Source organism: Puntigrus tetrazona, chromosome 7 (assembly GCF_018831695.1).
Source record: "Puntigrus tetrazona isolate hp1 chromosome 7, ASM1883169v1, whole genome shotgun sequence".
Classification (NCBI taxonomy): Eukaryota; Metazoa; Chordata; class Actinopteri; order Cypriniformes; family Cyprinidae; genus Puntigrus; species Puntigrus tetrazona.
This window is the reverse complement of record NC_056705.1, coordinates 15780302-15805057: the sequence shown is the minus strand read 5'-3', so window position 1 is coordinate 15805057 and position 24756 is coordinate 15780302. Positions and strand designations below refer to the sequence as shown.

The 24756-nt window shown below is 40.5% G+C and overlaps 1 protein-coding gene across 13 annotated transcripts in view; it reads right to left on the bottom strand.

The window, feature by feature from the left end:
- Positions 1-24756, bottom strand: part of sox6 (SRY-box transcription factor 6) — a 143508-nt gene that overhangs the window by 45209 nt on the left and 73543 nt on the right. For all 13 annotated transcript variants that reach the window (XM_043244134.1, XM_043244138.1, XM_043244142.1 and 10 more), the window contains 2 exons: positions 17184-17356; positions 15421-15489 (listed from right to left, as the gene is read on the bottom strand). In XM_043244134.1, the coding sequence (XP_043100069.1) occupies positions 15421-15489; positions 17184-17356 (242 nt within the window). The remainder of the gene's footprint in view (positions 1-15420; positions 15490-17183; positions 17357-24756) is intronic.

Below are 24756 nucleotides of genomic sequence, written 5' to 3'. Positions count from 1 at the left end.
ACGGGATCTATTTGTCTATCTATGTCTGTCCCTCTGTGTTTTTATATATAGAAATACGCTTTCTTGCATCCATGCATGCATACACATGAGAAAATGTATACCGAACTAAAAAATAATAAGTAGTAATAGATTTATTCGAATTATTATTATAAAATGTACTGAAAGTATAAAGTTATAACTACAATAAACCAAAAAAATAGTAGTAACTATTACTGTAAAAGTACTATTTGATTATTCTTTGTCTATTATTTATATTTATCAATTCATACAAACAATTATTAAAATGAATAAAAACAAAGATCTTGATAGTTGATAGGCACAACCAAATGTAAAAATTCTAAACAAATGACATACACATATTTATATTATCACACAAGTATGATTAAAGTATTTTTAATTAATTTATTATATTTATTTATAAATAAATTGATCAGAATGACTAAAAACTTAGATATTTTTTGATGGAAACATACAAAGATATTTATGAGTAATCATAATCACAGTAATCAAAATAGTTTAAAATAAAATGATACATATACACACCTCATACACAATATACAGACAGCAAATTCTTCAAGACAAGATCCGATGCTGCTCCGCCATCATAAAAAGCTGAACTTCACCTTGTATTGTGCCTCATAATGTAGTCTGGTTCACGCAAATGTATCTAATGCATTGTAAATTGTATAATCAAAGTATACGGTACGCGTGGTATGTATGAACATGCTCGTCCGTATTTGCGATCTGGGCCCTGATAATTTACCCCTCCTTCCTTCAGTGTGCCAGGCGGCTGGCTGCCTGCAGCATTAGTATTGCCAGTCAGATCTTCAAGAGCGTGAAAGAATGAAGTGGAGCAGATGTGAAGAGGAAAGCTCAGGCCTCTGGAAGCTCTGAACCTCATAAACTCAGCTCATTGTAGGTCTGCCTCCTATCTGCCCTTTGTCTTATCAAATCCTTAGAACCAGAGGATGGGATAATGCCATTTCTCGCCATCTGCCCCAAAGCTTCATTAAAGATACATGAACGAGCCCCATCTTATGAGGAACAGGTGCTATTGTTTGTCCCTGAAGACCTGCTGTGGCGAGGATGTAACTCGCGGTACTTGAGGAAGAGCATCTGTAGCAATCAGTCAGGCTGTGTAGCTGGCAGCCTCTTTCTCTCTTCACACGGCCGACCGGTTCATGGGGGTGTAGAGACACACACAGAGAGAGAGAGAGAGAGAGAGAGAGAGAAAGAGAAAGAGAGAGAGAGAGAGAGAGAGAAAGAGAGAGAGAGAGAGAGAGGCCTCCTCACCTACAGCGTCTCACATATATCATCAGCTCAGTGCAGCTGATGAAGTCTGCGGTGATACACAGCACAATCTGTCTCTCTGTCAGGCATACACACATCACCCGGACGTGTCTTCGCTGCTGTCCCCTGCCCTTAGATCAGGCATTAGTTTACCCTCCTTTAAGAACACAGGCCATGTCTGGAAGCTTTGAAACTGTAGCTGGTCAGCCTACAATAATTTAAAGCAAATCAGCTACAGTTCATTTACAATTCTACAAACATCTATCAAAATTTGGCAAACTACGCACTTAAACTACACTAAAGAATATTTGGTATGGTGTGGTGTGGTATTGTCACTCAGAAATTACTACTGAATTTCACAATTAATTACAAAGAAACAACAAATAACACTTGAAATGAATGAACACTTTGACATGAAATAATAGAAAGGAATAGCAGAAAGGCTGAAATAGTATTTTTCTAATAAAACGCAGTCCAGTAATGTCTGTTTTATTTACAACTTCAAAAAAACAAGATTCTTAATTGATATTAAATTATATCTAATAACATAACATAACATTAAATAAATAAGATTTATTTTACTTTCCTTTTGAAAGACTTACAGCCTTTTATCTGCACAAGAAATGAAGGCTTCAACGTTGCTTTTTAATTTTGTTTTAAGTGGTTTGTGTTAATTCATTCAATTTAATCAAACATTTACTTTACTGTAATGAACTAGATGGTATGAGAAACTAAAAATGTTGAATTAACATGTAATAAAAAAAATTGTGTTTTGTCATCATACACTGAGGGAAAATAAAGTAGCTCATTGCTGGAAATGCTACTCTGTTAAGAAAACAGCTGAGCTACAATCACGCTACTGATCACTAATTCCCAACACTGAAGGCAGAGTTGTCAGCAGTGGGTTGTTTAAACACAATGTGCGCTCGCTGTAGGTTGAATGACCGAAATAAAAAGAGGAGGGGGAACCCCTGAAGTAAATAGGGAGCTATAGATTAATCAATGTTGTTAGTGGAAATGTTGACATCAGCACTTAGCTTCAGTAATGGTTTACAGCAGCAACTAATCCTAAGGTCAGACAGCCCAGCCTATCCAAGGAGCTGCACTGTACGTGGATTACAGTGCGCTTCTAATCCAGCAGGTGCACTAATATGTTTATGCCCTACTGCAGTGGCCTATGTAGCTGTAAATGTGTATTTGCTGCCATATCCTGACCCAGTCTGTCACACAAGCGCACGGCAAATGGAGATGTACAAGTCATTACCATGCTCAATAGGGCCCCTGTCAGCACCCATGCTCCTCGCTGTCTTTTAAAGGGTCCCGTTGGGCTCAGGAGACGTGCCCCTCATACCTGTCCCCAACTCCCTTTAACATGAAAATAGAGATTGATCTTCAAGGAGCATCACTCTGGGATTCTTTACCCTTTTAAAAGGAAAAGAGGGGGAGTTGTTTTAACATGTCCAAAATGCCTTTCAGTGTCGACGAGATAAGACGAATATGGGGAGGGGTGGCTAACTTCTCTTCTTTTTACATTTTTTGGAAGGAGCCAGAGAGCCTCTGGAGCCCTAGGTTAAGCATTAAGCGGCAACCACCCGTTTTTTAAAAGCCGAAGGTGAGGGCGTACCAACTTGCACACTTGTGGTGTATTTTGGTCCAAATTTGGAGCCATTTCCCTTGGACATTACTGTTTCTCGTTAAAAGTCTCAAAGAAAGGCTCTAACATGGGGGTGCTTTAAATTTAGCAGGAGTGAAAACAGCTTTCACTGTTACCGTAAGTACCGATACGTCACACGCTTTTGCCCTCGCTTGACGCTGCCAGAGCCAAAATGACTGTGAAAGAAAACCACCTTAGGGGATCCATTTTAAAGCGAAGTGATTCTAGAGGACCTGGCAACCGCGCTCAATCGGCACGGCGAGCCCCGACAGCGCGAACTTCACACCCGCTACTTTGTGAACACACTCAGCGAGCGCTTTCTGGAAACTCACCAGCAAAGAGAGAGTGGGAGAGAAAGAGAGAGAGAGAGCTCTTTGCTGAATGAAACCACTTCTGCGCTCGGGAGTCTGCACATTATTCTGTTCTGAAGAGGTCAATTTTTTAAACAATCCCATAGATCCCCAAGTACACATTACTCCCACGTCACAGGTCATTTATCAGTTAACCGCACTCCTCCAGCACACGGCGGCTGCAGCTTTGAGCTCTAATCCCACCCACGCACACACATAAACCCACGCTCACGGGGCCGTTATCAAAGCGCAAGATATTCTGCTCGGCCGCGCTTCAGCCCCTGATGACAATCGGGCCATGTGGATCGATAGGGCTGAGTCGGACTTTGATCCCCGCTCTTTCTGTCAGCGCCGGGCCGGAATTAAGACCAGGCCTCCACCTTGGTGCCACAGACTAAACGCATTGTTCTCCTCTCTCTGCTCTGTTAGCAAGGAGTTCTGCAGGAGGCCCTCATCAGCCACACAGATACAGGACGGGGAATAAAGAGGCTTTGTGAGGCGGCCGTGGCTTTGACCCGGACCGACTCGCCTCCGACAATCCACTAGCCCACAGACTCAAAGGCTTATCGGTCGATGAGCACCGTGTTTTCTTGCTTTCTTTCTGTCTTTTGTTCTGTGTGTGTGTGGCTGTTTTTTTAAACAGGTGAAAGATTAACCTTCCCGATATTGGAACAGAACAACTAGCAAACAGTGACTTCATGTGTATTTGGATGTATGTTACGCCACAGCTGACAAAAGACTGCAAGTTGACAGAGGACAAATGTATTCTGAGGACTCGGAGCATGTGCGAGTGTGCGAGTGCTGAACGGGGCAAGGTGCACAGAAACCAGACACTGGCCCATGCTCGGCTCGTCTGGAGAAATAACCAATAGATGACTTCTTGTTCCGCTAATTCCTTACACAGTAAAACAAGCCCTCTTGGAAATGAGCCATTCCAATATGTCTATATTAAGTCCGTGGCTGTTAAAAGCAGAACGGCCCCTTCCTCCCCCACCCTTCGTCTTCCACTTCAGCTTTAGCTCAAGTCCACCCTGGAGTTTATGGCAAAAAAACAAGCATACGATACACACACACATACACACACACACACACACACACAACTGAGCTCCAATCTCCAAATTTCATGCTCAATTTGCCTTAATATTATTAAAGGGCTAGCTCACCTGAAAATAAAATGCTGTCATTTTTTTACACGCTCTCATGTCATTTCAAACCTGTATGACTTTCTTTCTTCTGAAGAAAACGTATACATGACAAATATATATTCTGAAGACTTCTGCCTATACGATGAGAGTCTGACTTTCATTAAATGGAAAATAGCATTTTTCAAAATGTCTTATCTTTTGGAATTTTGGGTTTAGAATTACACTGGGAATCTTAAATCTTAAATCTTTTAAACTCCTATTGCTGCAATACTGTACCTGTATTTTTTTAACACTACAATATGCTGATCGTAATTTATGAATAATCAAATGAGCGTGCTTAATATTACAAGGGGAGAAGTGAGGCTCATGCTGGGATGCTGAAATTAGTAAATTAGTTCAGTACAAAGATGCGGGGGGGAAAGGCTATTCCCTTAAGAGCACCAGCAAAATGTGATCAGTGTGTGTTCAACAGAAATGTGTTCTTAAGGCAAATTCTTGTTGAGCCTCTAAGAACCTAAAATGTAATTTAAGTCTGTAAATATTTCAAGCAATTAGGGTTGTATTGCATATAAAATATCAAAGACGAGCCTAAGGCTTTAGTAGTCTTCTGAGCTCAGCACTGCTATGGCATAGTGCACACAGATATCACGTCCACCTCTCTCTCTCTCTACTCATTTCATTTACTTGCCGTCTGCTTTACTCTGGGTTACCTGCTCTAGGAAGACACAATTAACATGAGACTTAGTTTACACAATGACAGGAAAAAAGAGAATTGAAGAAAGAAAAAAAGCAGAGGGAGAATAATTTTTTTTCTCTCTCAGGGTCTGGTCATAAAATTAAAAAGGTTTTCAGTAAACTGGCTAAACCCGAGGGGACTGGCTCAAACAGCATGGGTAATGAGGGGAGAAAAGGACAGACATAAACAAACCCACAAATGAGTCTGAGGCCAACATCATTATCCCACATATACATCCCACATCTATAAAAACCGGCACCGGCACAATACACAATAAACCTCAGACCCTTTTGGACCACGACAATGTAAGGAAGCTAAACAGAAAAAAAGCAATAACCTAATATGATATGCATTTATGCTTTAATTAATGCAATATGTGTCTTTTTCTTTTCTTTTTTCTTTTATTTACTTTCTGGTCACTTTTGAATTATGCATGATGCATTTGAAGATTAATATGTATTTTTATGCCCGATCAAACCTTCCAAATAATAAATATTTAAGATATAAATAAAAAGATTAATATAAAAGAGAAATAGATTACTTAATTTAAAAAAGGAGTTGCTTTAATAAGAAGTATGAAAAAAAAAAATTCTAAATCTCAGTGAGTCTCTTTTACATATTCATTTTGTTCTCACTCTTTGGAGGAATGTATTATTGCTAATTTTGCAAATAGTTTATTGGACTTATTAGCAGAATTTTTTTCATGAAACAATGAAAAAAAATACATTAATAAAACAAATATATTAATATTAAATAACTCTTTAATAATTCTTATATACTGTATATATATATATACAGTATATATATTCTTTCATTTTCCATTATCACCTGTCCATGTTGACATCCATCTAACAGCTTTGACAAGCATATGAAAAGTGATTGCCATTTCTTTTACAGTTAGTCGTATTTAGGATTATTTTCTCCCCATCAGAACAGACCTGTGACCCATTTTTGGGTCATGACCCACCAGTTTAGAACTGAAAGTCTAGAGTCAGACCACCCATTAACTAAAAATGGCATTGTCCACTGAGCGAGTCCATGAAGCGATATAGAGAGAGAGAGAGAGAGGAGCACTTCTCCTTCTTCCTGTCATCTGTGTGCAGACTAAGCCACTGTCTTCCCTCTACCATTCCAGCAGCTGGGCCCAGAGAACAACAGAGAGTGCTCTGTTGTCCAGTAGAAAGCTGACATTGTTACGACCGGGACTTTATTGCAGGCACATGAGAGTGTTGAGACTTTAAAACACGCTCAAATGTCATGTGCACACCCAGTGACGAGGAAGAATAATTATGAAAAAAAGAGAGAGAGAGGGAGAAACGGAGAGCGAGAGAAAGACAACAACAATTCAGTGTGCATGAAAAACGGACTAAAGACAAAACGGCCCATTCATTGTATTCCGTCGGGAATGCTTGGACCCTCCTCCGCCCCATCCGAAACACAAAGCGGCCCTTTTTTTGTGCTGCGACGCGCAGGGCTGAATGCTTTGCTTTGCCACCCTAGCCCTAAGAAAACACGGGCCCCCTTTCTAAACTGCCGGCTGGCCGCACACAGTAGAGGCTATTAATGCCTTGCCTTCTTTCCCCCTGTGTGTGTGCCCACTGCGGAGGCTGAGGACCACGTTAAAAAGCCAATGCAAAGACAAAACAGTTTGCTCAACATTAACAGGGAAAACAGTGGGCCAGGCAGGAGGGGAGAGGAAACTAAGTCAACATCACACTGGAGGATGTGTTCTCCACCAACTGATATTTTTTCCCTCGCAGGGCTCGGGCACAATGAGAGCTAAGTATAGGTTCGTCGTGCATGGTCTTGGAGGGCTTGTGGCGCGGCGGCGAGTGACAGGTGCTTTCTGATGAGATTCAGGGGTCGGTTCTGGCTGGACAGCGCCCGCTTTATGTCACCCTCCACTGGGATTGGATTTAAGAGACCACTCTCATGGATCGTGATTATGATGATGCTCAGTTGAGATGCGTAAATGCACGGGCTTCCAAAATGCCTTCGGTTTGTGCACTTTGTATCATATATGCTTTGTCACTAATTTGCATGACCGTGTTTAAGGGATAGTTCACACAGAAACGAAAAGGATCTAATTATTAACTCATTTACCTTCATGTTATTCCAAATATGTATGACTTTCTGAAGTGGTTTAGTCCGTTCAATGAAAATCAGTGACTCAACAGTGACTTTCACTGTAGGTATTTTTAAAAACATCTTTTAATACTACAAAAGGAAGAAAGTCAAGCAGGTTTGGAACAACATGGTTTTTCAGCATGGGTGAACCATTTATTTAATTATGAAAAAGCATGATGTTACGCAGTCAAAAATCTGCCTGCTTTTGTCTAGTTTTTCTAAACAGTCACTTGGAATGATCGCACACGGAACCACACAAGTATGTCTTTGTGTTGTGATCTTTCACCATTTGCTCAATACATGGTCTATAGTTCGAACATATGCACAAAGGAAGAAAACTGCTGTCTCTTTTAGCTGGGATACCCTGTATCCTCACTCTTCCTGTCGGCATGATTTGATCACACACTGAAAAGCAATACTAAAGACTGGACATCGCCTTAACAGAAAAAAGCAGCAATCGGCTAGGCAATCACTGTTTATATTCTTAATATCCGAAATTGTTTGAACTGCCGATAAGCATTCTACCTTCGCCCATCCATTAGCTTAATACCGAAAGCATCATGGCCCGCTGGTGAGGATGTAACTATTAGGCCCGTTTTTATGCGTCATTAAGTTTTAAAACGGGCCTACAGAAGCTTTATTGTTCGAAGCGCACATGACTTTATTTAATGTCAGCGTTTCTCCTGCTTCGTGACAAGAAGTCACATTTCATAACTAATTAAATTGATCCCCCGCACCCCCTCCAACCAAGCACACTAAATGGAATTATTTGTATCCAAGTGTCAATATATTAAATCAAAGGGGGCTAATGAGTCGGGTCACCGCTTTCTTTTATCTCCGCTCTCGCATGTTGGGCTCTTCATCAGCTAACAGTCTCCGCTAAATGGAGGATGAGCGCGTTTCAGGCTCCGCCGCACTGGGCCCAAGCCAAGAGGATTTGATGAGACCGTTATGGCCCTCATACTGGTGGAAGTAGAAGCTAGCATACTCCACACCATAAAGAGAAGGGCATTAGCGCGCAGAAAGACACAGAGATGTAAACACACGCCCGCGCTCATTTCCTTCCTTATTACAATCCATTTGCCTGGCAGACAATGCTAATTGGCAACACATTCTTTTTTAGCATAGCTTGTTTTCAGCGCTGTCTCTGCATAAATGAGACTTTAGCATGAGAGATCACAAGGGTGCTGGGAGACAACCAAAACCATCTAACAAGAGGCAAATTAGGAGCATTATCTTTGTTCAATTAGACACCCCTATATTTATCTAAAAAAGGCAAGCTGAATTATTCACCATTATATGGCGCCTGGTGCATTTGAGGGAGCTTAATGAAATATTGGATTTAATTGTTGTTCATTGAATCAAAAAGGCAAACCAAATGGCTCTAGGCTAAAGACAAAGCTATGGTAATTAGCTTCATGTGCAGCGGCTAAATAATGGTGATTGTAATACGACTGAGAGGAGATGAAACCAGCATACAGTAACCGGATTACAATTCTCTTAACACGAATTCCGTCGAGCCGGAGGGAAATAGAAAATATGTTAACAGGCCAGAGCTATTTTAATATATGACCTTCTCCTTAAATATCTTAAGTAAACTACAAAAACAAAGCATTTATTTATAATGGATCCCTCAAGTTAATAAGCGAATCGGTTAGTTAAACTACAGAAAAAAAGAACTGAACATATCACGAAGAAGAAAAAACATAGAGACACGTTTTCTTCTCTCTGAAAAAGACATAACAAATGAGATCCTCAAAGTCTTGCGTGTTTAATTAGGAGGCTCTGTTCTGTCTGCGCAGACAGGGTTTCTTTTTGTTCAACTTCCCCTGTGAATTCTGTCACCGCTCTGCAAAATAGTGAGAGGACAGACCTGAACACCATTATGCAACTTCTCAGAACAGACTGCTATTATTCCTCCATCCCTGTTTGCGAGCTTTGAAATGCCAAAAGACGACGAGTACGGCTTTTCAACCTGTGCAGCTCCTCATGCAAACTGTCAAGCTTCTTGAGTGCGCGTCAAGTTTTATTATCAAATAATGTTATTACACAAGAATTCAGGATTATTTAAAACGAAACGAGTTTGTCCTGGGCAACAGAGTCGGATGTGCGTGTTTTGTGTTTGAGACCTGGCTCTGATTAACCCTTTAGCCTGGCCTCCTCTCCCGCTGATAAACACGGCTATAAGGGCAAACTCACAGTGGCCTGGGGAAATGTGCACATATGAGAGAGATCAGTCTCACACACACACAGACATTTGTCTATCAGTCCACAGGAACAAAGGAATATCCTGAAGGCCCACTCTTCCACCGACCTCTCAGACTGTTCTCAAACACACACAAACACACTGGCACATTGTGTCTATCATCTGCACAGGTCGTCTTTAGTCTGTCTGGCTTCACTATGCTGGTGGTTAGCCGTGTATAATTAAAAAGAATCTTTAATCTGCTGGCTGTATGCAGCTATTATCAGTTAACCCTTAGAGGCTCCCTGCTGCTCCCCCACACCATTTAAAACCACATGTGAGGGAACCTTTCCTGCTTTGAAGTGAATGTTGACAACAGCTTCTGCTTTAGCTGTAATAGTGCCACTCCTCTGCCACTGAGCTGGAATGCAGATCTTATAGCGCTGGAAAAAAAACAAGCTGAAAAATTTTAAATTAATCTATTATCTTCATTTAAACGTAGCCGTGGATAAATAAATGAATAATAATAAAAAAACAGAATCATTTCAGATGGCGTCCGTCAGTGTGCTGATAGTGAAGGGAATGTACAAAACCCAGCATAGTAGGAGTGAGTGATTATTGAGATAATAAACATGCCTGCTTGGAATCTGTGCTCATAAAACAAAAAACTCGAACACAAATATCTGAATACAAAAATTCCATCTCTCTTCCTTTCATTCTTTTTTTCTCATTATAACTGCATACTCAAAAAAGTTCCATTCCTTTTTGTGTGCTTTGAAATACCAAAGGACAAGAAGATTTAATTTGTTTTTCCTCATTATAATAGCAATTTGAAAAAGTTTGGAAAAATTAAATCATTAAAAATGTATAAGCAAAACTTCAGCTATTCAGGTATTTTTTTCACTATTATTTTCAATTTCTTTTATGTTAAAAATATATGCTGTACAATTAAAAGTAATCCGCCATTTAACTATAAATATATACATACTTTGTGCGCATATATATATATATAAAGTATACATTTTAATTATGTTTTTAAATCTATTTTAACTTCTTCCTTTACCAAATAAAAATGAATCAAATGCATTTGAAATGTCCATGATTCACCCCAGCCAGTTAGGGGAGAAATAAGAAAAGATGTCTAGGAATGAGAGAAGTGGATGAGAAGTGGCATTGGTGCTTGCTAGAAGAGGGTGAGAGATGGAGAGCAAGAGATCTGTGTGATCCAGCCGGTGCTGGCAGGAGAAAGAGGGGAGAGGGAGAGAGAGAGAGAGGGGGGGGGGACGGGTGGGAGGAAGAAAGGGGGAGGACAGCGGAAGACAGCCACGTGGAGGTTTCTCTCAGTAGAGTAGCAAGAGGAAGCGGAGCCCTGGGGTTAGATAAGTAGAACCAGGCCTGTACAATGACAGAGTGTTTGAACCGGCGGCCTGCTTTAAAACACAGGAAGCGACCGTCGGCACAACAATGGCCCTGAACGGACAAACAGCATCTCTGTCCGTTGACAAACAGAGCTCAGTGTGCCTATCGCTCTCTCTGTCTCTCGTAGCCATGCGGTGTGAGAAGGGGGGATGAGATTGGAGCTAATAAACTCTTGTTTGCTGTGATATGAGAGACAGTATATGAGCGTCATAATGGGATTCTCATAGAGAAAGAGTTGTTTAATCTCAACAGGAATTTTTCCTCAAACACGCAGCAGCCTCGCCTCTCCTCAGTATCTAAAGTTCACGCTGACCTTTGAGGGAATCATTCTTCTCTTGATGCTTGTGTGTGTGTGTGTGTGTGTGTGTGTGTGTATACAATAAGATGAGCCTGCCTCCACCTGTGTGTTCTCCTCCCTGCGTCACCTCAGCTCACATCGTACCAGCCCCAGCGTGCAGGAATGCCTGGATACAAGCCAAATCTGCACTAGAGATGCACGTCAACCCGGCCCAGATCATCCCTGGGTCCAGCCTGGGAATTTACAGCTGCTGTCGCAAAACATAGCCCAGAGAGAGACAATAGCACCTAATACATATGCACACATGTACAGGCCTTTTAAATCTCAACTGAGCACAGCAGCTGTAATCATACAGTAAGTATGAAGTGTAAGAGATGTATGAGCTCGGATGACAATGAACAGTCTCTCCTGACAACCTCTTGGACAAAAAAAGCCTTTTTGTGCTCTGACATCATTTGCACAGACATATTTTGTCATTATGGGGAGTTGAAATTGATTTCGAACAAATTATGTTTTGGTAAAATTGCTATAACTTATCAATTAATTATCAAATGTCAATTATCAAACATTATTATATGAATTATACACATACACAAAAATTATATTATATTAACCATGTATTATATACATACATTAACATTAGATAAGAATGCTATCTATTTTCTGTCAGTTTAATTAAATTTTTAAGAGAATTTCTAAGGGAATGACTTGAGATATTAAAGATCTCTGACATACTTTTTTTTTCTTTCCTACAGGAAGCCATCCACAATTACAGCTGATTGTAATGGCATGAGGGCGAATAAAACAGTGAGTGGAACTGTCAAGGAGACTGACTCTTTGTAAACAGGTCAGCGGAACCCGAATCACTTGACTTGATTAATACAGATTCTAAGAACAACCAACACAGGCTTTCCTTCCTGGTGGAGGCGGTGGCTTTTACATGGTCTTATTTGTGCGGCTTTACTTGTCTTACATAAGTAACACATTTTCTGTTTCAGATCAAGATTTACTCCGACATTTGTTTTTAATTGTTCCTAAGCCTCTCCTTCAATCTCTGATGGCGCTTTTAAGTTCGTGCTTGAGTCACATAACAGTAATCCGGTCCCTGGACAGAATTAGTTGCCATATGAAATTTCTCAACAAGAGGCTTTTGGCTAAACGAATAAATAAGAAGTAAAACCTTGAGCTTGAAGTTCTGATAAGCCTCTAATGCTATAATCTAAACATCTGCTATCTTAAAAACAAGTGACATTGTAATTCCCGAAAAGACAAAGACTCAATCTCTTCATCTCTTTGAGTTCTTTGTACAAAATGTGATGAAACTGAGAGAAGGGCAATTTAAAAGTGGTTTGATTTGGGCAATGCACGGTGCCAAACCCGAGAGAAAACCAGAACTGATTTTCCACGCCGACGCTGTATTGGGTTACAGGCCCAGTGGTTTTATTTGGACCCCATTCAGTCCCGTTTACAGAATCCAGTGATGTGATCAGTTACATCATCAATAAATGTCTAAAACGCCGCTTACCATGTGGGCCAAAACAGTAGCGCTTTGATGGGGAAGCTGGCTCTTTAAACCACGCACACGCTCTACGCTAACAGCGGGGAAACCCAATGCCTGCATGCTGTTTTACCACTCAACTTTTACGTCTTCTACATGAAGGCTGAGGAGCTTGTTTGGAGTACTAATTAACTCAAAGCTGTTGTATATTAAGAGCACTGGGCATTTTTTGTAGAGCTAGCTCTAATGAAAACAGAGTGCCAGGGAACTGCATTAGCAAGCCTCCTCCTCTCGCTTCCCATTGCATCCTACTCTTGTCTTCCGATTTCTTCTTCTTTACAACAAGCTGTGGAGACGGAAGTTAAATGGGTCACAAAAGGCAATGGTAATGATGTATACAGAAACAAAATCAGAGAAGATAAAAAGCATGATAAGATAGTATACATCCTAAGGCTGACTTTCTTAAGTGTCTCTGTTTTTTGCTCATGTTCTGGGTATAGACATCTGTGATTGCAGTGTAACAGCCATTATCTGCAGCAGATTGAGACTCTTTTGTTTTAATATTGGACTCCATAAACTACAGCCAAGATGTATTTCAAAAAGTCACATGATACTTCATTATAATATGCTGATTGGGTGTGCGAGAAATATATCTTAAGTTGTCCTGCGATTCTTTTTCAGGATTGACAAACTTTCCTCTTAATAAATTCTTAATTTGCTGCTTATTAATAGTTAGTAAGGTAGTTGTTAAATTTAAGTATTGTGTAGGATTAGGGATTCAGAATAAGGTCATGTAGAATAAGGCATTAATATGTGCTTAATTAGCACTAATACATTTTCTAGTAATATGCATGCTAACAACTAAAAGGTTTAACCGTTTGATCTACTTTATGCTCTCGTTTTAATTTAAAAAGTAGAATTTTTATTTATTTAGTTTTTTTTCATGGTAATGTATTTGCACAATACCATATGACATTCATGATGCTGGTGCTACATCCCAGCTTGTACTTAACAGAAAAATACTTATGTTAACACAGCAACTTCAGTTAGTTACTCCTCAGTGCACAGGAGGAAAGATAGTATAGCATAGCCCAGCTGTTTAGGATGAGCACTGTCGCTAGTTGAGAATATCCAATTCCAGCAGCCTCTGCTCCTAAATGTAATTAAACTGTACTCACAAACTCTGCCACTAGAACACACAGTAAGCATGTAGAGGCCTGTCTATTGGAAAGCGAAAAGTGGTACTTCTCACACACGCGGCGTGGTAGAGTGGTAGTAGCACAGTGGCTAGTTTTGCAGGCTCTTCAACAGCGTGCGCCTTTAACAGATTGGGCCTTTCTCTTGAGAAGTGCACTTGAAAGAGGTTTTACTGCCGAGCTATAAATCTGTCGTGCTTCGGGCTGTGTAAATAAGACAGTGGTTTGTTTTTACCTGACACATCTGAGCAGCGAAAGAAAGAAAGGCTGATGGTTAACCTCACAATGATAGGTAGAGCGCTCAGAAGAAAACCGGCCCGGATTCCTTTCTGAGGGCCTCAAGCTCAGGGGCTTTGAAGTGGAAGTCAACGCAGAGGAAGATATGAGACGTGAAATAGAGAGTGAAAAGTGAGAACTGAGAAGTAAAGAATGAAATGAGAGCGTCAAATGTGAGAGAAAACCAGAATGGTGTATTGGGTGTGAATCTGGGAAAGAAAAGAGGAGTGGGGATCTTTGTACCTGTCTCCAATGAATGTGCAAAAGCAAGCAAAAAAGAGAGTATCTCCAGGCACGGGCTGCTAATGTTGCCCTTGGCTTTTATGCGTGTATGGTGTGTGTAAAAGACCTTGACCACTGCCACTGACCAGCTTGTGTACGTCCACGTCTCCGACTGGGTGGTCCGCTAACCTTGCTTGATTGAGAACCACATACCACGCAAACCAACGGCTCACAAACACTCATTCTTTTCCTGCTCTTTCTTCACATATACGTCACATTTATTTACGGCGCTCTTGTAAGCATTCTCTTATTCTCCCTCCTTTCCATTTTTTCATTTCACGTAATTGCTTGATGGAGAGGGGAAAAAAGCGCAATCCACTTTGCGGCGAGAAAACGGATTTGGGTGACCACAGTGTGTACTTTGCAACTAATCCAATTCAATTATTTTTAAGCAAAGAGCAAACTTTCAATGAGCCTATTCTTGAAGCACACTTATAAAGAGAGACCTTCAAAAGATCCCTCAAACTGTCTTAACGCAAGCAGCAAATATTTGCAAAAGGCAAGGTTTGTGCAATTTACATGTCAACAAGATATGTTTACAGGCTCGTCGGCCGCAACGGAGTTAAGCAAATGAACGCAAAGTGATTTTTCCAATATTGGACAATGGGAAACGGGGCTAACAGTAGCGGCTGTTTTTCCAAAGCCGCTGCCACGTCACCGTGCTGGGACGGTGTAATTTCAGAGGCATTTATCGCCGGCTTTCATGTCTCAAACCCTTAGGGCACTTTTCCACAAAACATGCAAACAGGCACCACTTGGTGTCATTAAGCTTTCTCTCGTTTCTGTTTTTTCCCTTCCTTCATTAATTAGGGAGTGATAATTATTCTACCCATCTATAGCCCCTTCCCGAATTACCATTGGCCAATTATCCTGATTGGTGACAGTTGTAACATGATTGATGACAGCTGTAAAAACAAAATAATGTTTTTTTGACAGAACGAAGACGCGAAAGTCGAGCACTGACCTGGATCTGCTGCTGGAGGAGATTGATTTTGTGCTGTTGCTGCAGAAGTTGCTGCTGTTGTCTGGCAATCTGCGAAAGCACAAAGATTGGTTTAGTTGAACATCGTTAAAAACCTTCGAACACTAAAGGATGCACGTTATCATAGTCTATGAGAGAGCAACTGGATTTATTGTAGCATGTATTTATGCAGACAGATAATATATGCAATCAGAGCTTGTGGGTAACATCTCTCGTCCACCAATTGACCCTAATGACTGTAATCAGAGGACTGCTAATGTGTATTATACCCAGCTCCGGGCCTGGCCGGGACGATGCGCCACAGGGTGAAAGACTGGCATGTTTATGCAACCTAGGAGTGGTCGGGTCTGCCCAAGGGTGGGCTCTTGACGTTAAGCGCATTGCCTCCTCCCTCTCTCTCAATTTCTCCCAGCCCCTGCAGACTCCCCCGTTCCTCCTCCTCAGTTAGCCTGACAGCCTAGGTTTAAGTGTCATTTAATTTTCATTTTCAAATATAATTACAAAGTGTTCACTGTAAGATATCACCCGTCTGCAAATGTGTCAGGATTAATTTGTGCTGGCTTCTTCACTAGTGTCAACAGTTAATTACTGTGTCGTGTCTGGATGGCTAAATGACATCCTAACTTCAGACCCCCCCTTCCTCCTTCCCTCCCTCCCTCCCTCTCTCTCTTTCTCTCTCGCTCTTTTCTGTCCTCCTCTCCCTCCATTTTGTTTATCATTAATGGAAAGGGATGCGGTTTTGAACATTTGCAAAACCGTAAATAACAGTTTATTAAAATCAGCTGAGCATACAATGAATATACAATCCTCATAAAGTGGAATATTAATGCGGAGAGCCGGGTGACATTAATAGGTTGAATTAGAAAACGTGCATCCGTGTCAGGTAAATGCAGACCACATTAATATGCACCTATTCATCTGCATAATAAATTGACAGCAATTATATGGTTTCGCTATAAAAACAGTGAAGATGTAGATGAATCTTGTGCGACATTAACGGAGCTCATGAGCTGCTGATGCGTTCAGTACGCTTCATTTCCTTGATCTACACATGCTTTTCATGCAAAGTTTGATCTAATTGTGATCAATTTCCCTAACAATTTACATGCATCCATATTTCATCAGTTACATACAATAACGGTAATTCTGTGCTTTCCTCCTAACGACAGGGTTTGATTTATCAAGGAGTGAAACATCAAGCCATAAACTAAATTAAAATATTAAAACGCTAAATGGAAGAACTCATTACCTATTTAAAAGCAAATAAGAGCAATCTTGTTTTAAGTGCCTCCTCTGATAAACGAGGCAGTAAAATGAGAATATGTGATGCATCACTGATAATATCTTTATTAAACTGGCTTTAAACAAAACAACTGGATTTATAGGACATATATACTATGAAGCCAGTAAGAGATTAGCATTTGAATTAAATTGGCCATACTCCACAGGAAGTTGATTTGGAATGGCAAGGAATTTACTGAATTGTACTTCAAATAAACATTACAGGAAATAAAGTTCTTCTTCTTTATCCACAAAAGTTAATTTAAAGAAGTAGCTATAATGAAATAAGAATAATAACTGAATTAAAATTTCTTAAGGTGAAATTTCAAACAGTTTACTTTTGTAATGTTTAAAAGAAAAAAAATGTCTTTAAATTTTAATTCCAATGACTTTAACACTGATTTTATTTCTGCTTTATGACTTTGACTCTGAAAGGCGCTTCACCCTGGTTTGCACATTCTCACCTGCTCTTGCTGTTGGCGTGCCAGCTCCATTTGCTGACGTTGTTTCTCCATCTGTGAGGCAGCCAGTTTCTTCTGCTCATCATGGGCGGCCAGGAGCTGCTCTCGCAGGCTGATGAGTTGTGTGATCATGGTGGAGAGCTGTCGCTCCTTCTCCGCAAGACTTTCTGGAGTACCTGCAACAGAACACATGCAGTCAAACACAAGGAAACAAATAGTAAAAAAGAAAAAAAAAGATCTTCTCTCCATGACCCTGTACACTCTCCCAGCAGTGAGAAGAAAAAGTTTACATCTCATGTTTCATCAGCCAGATGTCCCTCACCTCTTAAATATAATCTCTATATGAAGGCAAAGGTCAGTTTTCCTAGAGACAGAACAGCAAACAAAGCAAGTGGTGGAAAACAGAGCCTTGTTAATTGATCCGCGCTTCAGAGATATAAAAAGCCCACAATCGAGAAGCTCCAGGGATCAGCAAGTATTTTTGGTTTTGTTTTTTTCTTGAGAGGGCAAGAGAGAGCCAGCAAATGCTGAGCATCGAATCCGTCTCAGTCCAGAATTCCTGAAGACCACAGGAGGCGGTTGGGGAAGAGAAACTCTAGCTTCTTCAAAGCCGAGAATGGTATCATCCAAGCAGCCTCGGTCTGATAACAGAACGACTTCATTAAAAGTGCGAAGGTCGCGAGTCCCGCTCTCTCTTTCCACTTCTTGTGATCGCGGCTTCTTGAAGAGATGGTGTGGAATAGAATTGTTCCTATTAAATAAGAGGAGCTGTCACAAGACGAGTGAAGGTGGCAGATTAGTGACAGACAATACAGGGCAAGTGTGTGCGACAGTTGCACGACTGGAGGCGCTGCCGTGTAATGACTGCTCTCAATTCTCATTACAGGAGGAGCAGGCACAAACACCTCGAAGCCGACGTGCCTCTAGCAAACAGGGTCACCGTCACCTCTGTATCCTCTCATTATCTCTCTCACACGCATCAAACAGCGTAATCACACCAGACAATGTGCGTGCCTTCTGCACGTCCTCCCATGAGTCCGTGCTGTACCTTTAGCTAATCAATGCTAAGTGATCCTGCCTCCGGACAGTAACCTGCTGCTTCATGAGAACAGTGCGATCGGCTTGGCTAGCGGCCAGCTCAGTGTTAAATTCTTTCCTGGGTGTCTTCCTGTGTTCCCCTGGCCACATCTGTCTTGAGTTTCTCTGAAGGGGCTCCCTGGGGCCTGCTCTAGTTCAACTATTTTAATTTGACTAAACACCTGATTTATTTTATCTCTCCGATGAGGAAGGCCATTTGTCTTAATAGGGCCTGTCAACCTCCAGCCCCCATTCAGAGCAATTTACTGGCCGGGCTTGCGCGGTGCCGATGAAGGAGAGAGGCTGCAATTCTCCATTTACCCTCTCTCTCAAAAAAGGCACCTAAAAGCGCCTATTCACTGCTACTGCATGTGGTTTCCTCGGGCCTGAATTGACTTTTTATTCAGCAGACTACACTTGTTGTGAATGGCTTATCTGTAAAATTGATACATTTGCAACCGATTTTATTAACCTTTGGCTTGTGCCATGAAGGGCCGTATTTAGCGGCCGCCGCTGTCGGGACTGACATCTGCCCTCGTGGAACGCTCAAAAAAAAAAAAAAAAAGAAAGAGGGAGAGAGAGCCAGTAGGGGATGGGGGCAGCAGAGCATCTCTCGGTGGAACTCTTCCCTGAGTCAGAAGGGCTGTTGGATGTCATATAGCATACTTTGCTCCTCCTCCCAAAGGAGAATCTCAGGGGCCTCTGGGGGAGGACAGGACTTATATCCTACTTAGGGGCAAACATCTGGACTCAATTCTGCCCACTCAGGAGCTCTCCGGACAACCCTCTAACTCGATCACACATTTCAATCATACCATCCGCTGTACAACAGTTCGGAGTACACTCCTATTAGGTTACATACCGTAATTATAATGTTTTTGTATTTTTGTGTGTAGAACTATGGTATATATGTTGCACATAAAGTGGTAACACACACGTTACAGTAGTCAAGTTTTACCGAGGGGCCACAAGCTGCGGAGGTCCCAGCACAGGTTCTTGTGTGTGCGGGAGTGCTGGTCTGCACAAACACCAACAGCATACTAACAGAGGCTCCATTGTTTAGTCTCCGGCTCGATTGTCCAGAGTTCACCCCAACTACCCCACCCCGCTACCAAAATGTCTTCCCGCTTCTCTCTCACTTTTGCTTTTTCCCTCCTCAGATTTCTGGCCTTGTTCTGGTCCTGTTTCAATTGTTTTCTAACTATAACAGTAACTTCTCAGTGCATTATGGAAAGTTTCATGTTTTAGAAATAAGTGCATTCGAATACCAATATATATGCACATTTTCCATTTAAGCATATATATTTTAACTATTGGTCTACTAGCATAGTAAACAGTATATAATATGTATAAAGCATATAGTATATGTATGTAAATATGTACATATTAAATAATACACAAATAAATCAGATAATTATTAAATTAAATAACAAAAAAGTATTAAAATTACTCATATGCATTAAATGTAAAAATATATATATATAATATAAATATGCAATTATTTATAAAAGTTGTAGGAATTAACAGTGTATTTTGGTAGCCCTGTTTTGGTATAAAGAATCCTGTTCTTCCTGTGTTGAATTATAGATCCCTTTTAAAAGCAGATAAAACTTTTATTGGCAGGGGAGCATGGGGGAGCTCGGCCTCTATCTGTCTGCAGAGTGCTGACAAAGAGAGCAGTGGTGCATATTGCATTGCTCTTAACAGCAGTGAGTCTGGCTGCTCTTGTAAAGGTGTCTCATTGCATTGTAATTCTGACTTGACACGGTCTGGCCAGGAGATGTTAAATAATGAGAGCAGGTTAGGTTTGTCTAATTCATCAACGAGGACATAAGATTCCACTCAGGACCTTTGGCTGAGGAGGAAACAGAAAGAATGAGGGAGAATATGCAAGAGAGAGACGGCGTCGACAGAACATTCACCTTCCTCTCCCTTCACTGTCACAAACCAGATTGGATGACATTTCCCACAATGCCCAACTCGAATACCGGAGAGAAACAACTGCGACTGCAATGAATGAGCGAGAGAGGGAGCTGTCAAAGAGAGGGGCCACCAGATAAAAGACACTTTGTAGGGGTGCGATTTGTTCTGTCCAACAGCCATTCTGCCACCCCAGGCCAACCCAACCCCCCTTCACCGCTAATCAAGCAGTCCCTAATTTGAGTTCCAAGTCCAGCACCAAGGGAAGAGAGGGCAGCTTGTTACTTTGAAGAGTCCCAAGTGAATAAGAGAGATAAAAGATCCAGGCACACACTAGGAAGAAAGAGGAAAGGGGGCGAAAGAGGGAAAGACTCTCTATTCTCTTCTCTTCCTTTGGTTAGGACAGCTGAACCATTATGACTAAATTTGAATGACTTTTTTCCCTCCCTGATGTCCGAATACTGGAATTTCTTTGTTTCTCCATCAGTTAGCTTTTGTGGATGCTCCCATATGCTGCGAGCCCATCCTAAGTAAATTAAGAGGGCTCTAAAAGCAGCGTTTGTACCCAGGCTGTGTCCGGACGCAGACTCCGCATAGCTGGCGTGCCTGACCTGGTTGGCGGCTCAGAGGCTGTGAAAAGCTATATTCCCTCATCTCACCCTAAAAGGGAATAATAATAATAAAAAAAATTTCACTAATGACTTTCAGCCTAGCAATACAGAAACACAAGGACTAGCACGTATGGTCCCCCTTTTGAATTTCCAAAGGTTCTTTTATGTGAAGAATCTGCGGCTATTGTCAACACCGAATAAAAGAGTTCATGTCAAATAAAAGGGAATTAAACAACTATTTGATTGTGTCTTGTCAGTGACCTCAAAGTATGCATGGTTAAATCGCTATTAGAACCTTGTTGCATCTAAAGACAAGACCCAAGGGTGAAGATCAAACTAAATCAAAGATTAAAGACTTAGAACACACACACAGGCACACACAAAATCTTTTGCTCAACTGAAATTTATATGAACCTACACATGCAAATAAATCTACAAACAACTGTATAAAACTACAAACAATTAAACAGCAACTAGTACAACTATATATATATATATATATATATATATATATATATATATATATATATATATATATATATACACGTGTGTGTGTTAAAATATATTTTTAATAAATAACTAATTATATGTAATTTGTAAGATATAAACTGGAACTAATTTGCAAATTAATAATAATATTATAAAGCATAATTTTGTCTAATATATTAATTTAAAAAATGGTTTTCCTTTCTCCTGAATTGAGACAGAATGACCAACAGCTGTTACCTGGCCTGCCGCCCCATGCGATGATCGAAACCCTGCTGATCCTGCCAATAAAACTTCATTAACTAAGCATGCACCAGGACCTGCTTGCACATGTAAGCATATGGCAGCTCAAATCATCAACTCAAAAAAACATTTTAATACTGCATTAAAATTTAACATAATACTAATTTACAGCTCTTGTTCAGGCTATAAAAGTAGGGCGAACGTCTTGTCCTCAAATTTCATTTGTGCCAAACCCGATACAGCACTGCAGGCAATTAAATATCATTAGCTATATGTAAAGAAAAAAATATCTTGGAAACAATTTTTACTCAGAAATTGTTAATAAATTTCTGAAAGTCTGCATTCTCAACATAATACAAAATATTAATACTTAAATTCTTTATTTACAAAATGTTTTTTATAGTGCAGGCTTCAAAATAAAAATATACACCTCTTTTTTCGGACAAAAAGAAAATGTTTTTTAGCTAATAAATCCATTCTGGATAATCTGTTTACATATAAGTTATGTGCTAGAAAGAGAGAAAGAGAGAGATGGCGTAATACGGAATGTACTCCAAGTATGCAAAGTAAATTAAAATGCACTCCATTACATCTTACTACACACTCTCAACAAGGATTTTTATCCCATCCCCCAACCCCCATCTGAAAAACACTTGATTGACACCAAAAGTCAACAGAGTGGCTCTTAAACAGAGACACACTTCATGTTCTTGACGTTCATGGGGCACTTTAATGCCGACTAATAATCTAATGACGACAGCAGCGATGCTCACGAGCGTAATTAAGATAATGCAAGAGCCCTGCTCTTCTCCCAGCATCCTCAGCATCACACAAACCTCTTCATTAAAGAGTCCAACCGAGATAACAGCTCAACCTGACCACATAACACACACACAGAGACACGGACAGAGAGCTCCTGGTGTGCATTTCAATGTACCTCCTATCAGAGTTGATCGGCACCGAGGTCACAGCCGAGAATGAAGCCGCCCTTGAACACACACTTTTAAAATCGCCCATTCATCACTCGCTCAGATGCCTTGACCTCTTCCTGTTTTATTCTTATTATCATTAGAGAAAATAAAACCCCTGATTAGACCGAACAATCATTCAAGGCCTAACTTGTTCTTCTGTTTGTGTGCCTGTGCAGAAAGATTTCATTAGTAGCAATGCACATTCCCCTAAGAGTCCTGAGGCTCGAGGAGGAGAGGAGACACAGTCCGGAGACTCTACTATAGTCGGAAATCCAGCGTGACACGCGCTAAAGCGGCCCGGGCATGGCCCTGCCAGCTCTTAAACAGCATTACACGGCCGTGAGCAGAACATTAGCTCTGCGACCCACCCTCTGATAAACATTAGCTCTCCCGACACTGCAGTACGGCGAATTAAACCTGTGTTTACTAGTGGCACACATCACGCAAAGATGTTTCTAATTTGTGAATAATTGCATTATTGGGTTTCACCACCTATGTAGCCCAGGAACAGTGCAGGACATTGTGAATCTTCTTAATAAATGAAAATATTTGACTAGCAAAAAAGCTTAAATGCATGCCCTGTGGTTTAGCGAAGTGATTTTCCTCAGGTCTGAACGGTGTGTGTGTGTGTCCGTTAAGTGTGTGTTGGGCTGCTTCGATGGCTGTCTTCCCCCTCAACGCGCTCCTGTTCACAAGCACTCTCAATAACACCATGTGAGGAGAGGCAGCAAACAAGGTGTGCCTTTCTACAGCCAAACGCCACAAGCTAAATTCCTCAATTCATTAGGAGAGAAACGGAGCACAGCTTTCCCCGCATTCATCTTGCAAATGTGGCCCAAAGAATAATAATTTACAGTGGCTCATATTTCACTTGTGTACATAAGGGCAAACAGTTTGACTATTGAGGCGTTAGGGAGAGAAAAATGCAGAGCGTGCTGCTAGAGGATGGGGGAGACGGAGGAATATTTCAGACGCTGTGATGGGTGGAGAAGGTTTCCTCTCTCTCGGTCAGGAACAATGCCTAAAAGGAGTAATGGAAAACAGTTTCAAATCTGGCACAGATCAAATATCAGTAAGCTGCCAGAAATCTGTTTTGTTTTGCCTCGTTTCAAAAGATGCTCAATTATTTTGGCAACGTATTTGTGCTAAAATTATAAATTGAGCAAAATAATTTAATTACAATTAATCTAATTTTAGTTTTGTGTTTTTTGTAACCATTTTCTCTTTTTTTGTGTAGTAATTATTGAATACACTGTTCTATCCTATTTTTCTCCCAGTATATTTAAAATAAGTAAAAGTAAAAGAGTTTCTAAGTTATAAAATAAAGTTTGTTTGTTTTTGGGGGTTTTTTTACAATAAAATGTAGGGAACAAAGACTTATTTGTTTTATATATAAAATAATAATTTTACGTAAAATAAACAATCTGTTTTATAATAATGATAATAACAATAATACAAAATATAGAAATAGATAAAAGTAACTCAAAAATATTTCATACATATGAGGATCTATGAACTGTTTTTTGTTTTTTTCACTTTTTAAATAATAATTTTTTTGGACTTAATGTACAAATACTTTTTTTGTTAAATGGAACCGCTATGCAATAAAAAAAGACTATTGTTATGTAAAAATATTTCATGCTTATCCCTGAGTGTCACATCACATACTGTATCTAGACTAGCATAGGTTCTCTGCCTTTATTGGAGCCATTAAGAATAAAGCTGACGTTAAATTGAATAATCATGTTTTCAAGTAAATCCAGCTGCTGGAACAATCGGCGCTCTGTATCCTCACAGTCCGCTTTCTGTCCGAGAGCGCCTAAGCCAGGTACGAGTCACATCGAAATCACACTCAACCCTGCCGCTCTCTTAAAAAGCTTCTACTTATCTACCAGCCACAGGACTTTCTCTACACAAGCATGTAGACAGTCAGAAATTGATTAGGCAAGGAGCGAGGGACCCCTTTTTCCACACAGCAGCTCTAGTCACCATTTTCACGTGGCCGCACAATGCTGAGATTTCAGACTTTCTGCCCTTTTCTGGGTTTCTGATACTCCGATTTTGCAAGTACAGTTTGATTTCCAGACATTCTGATGCATTTTTTTTAAATAGTCAGGGACACCTGAGCGTTCAAGGTGATAGAAACAAAACACTTCGGCGGAAGAAACGCAGACATCCGAGTCATTAATCAAATCCATTAAAATGACAAAGCCGAATTAAAATTCCACCAGAATATTCATTTAAAACATTACATTTTTTTTGGAAGTT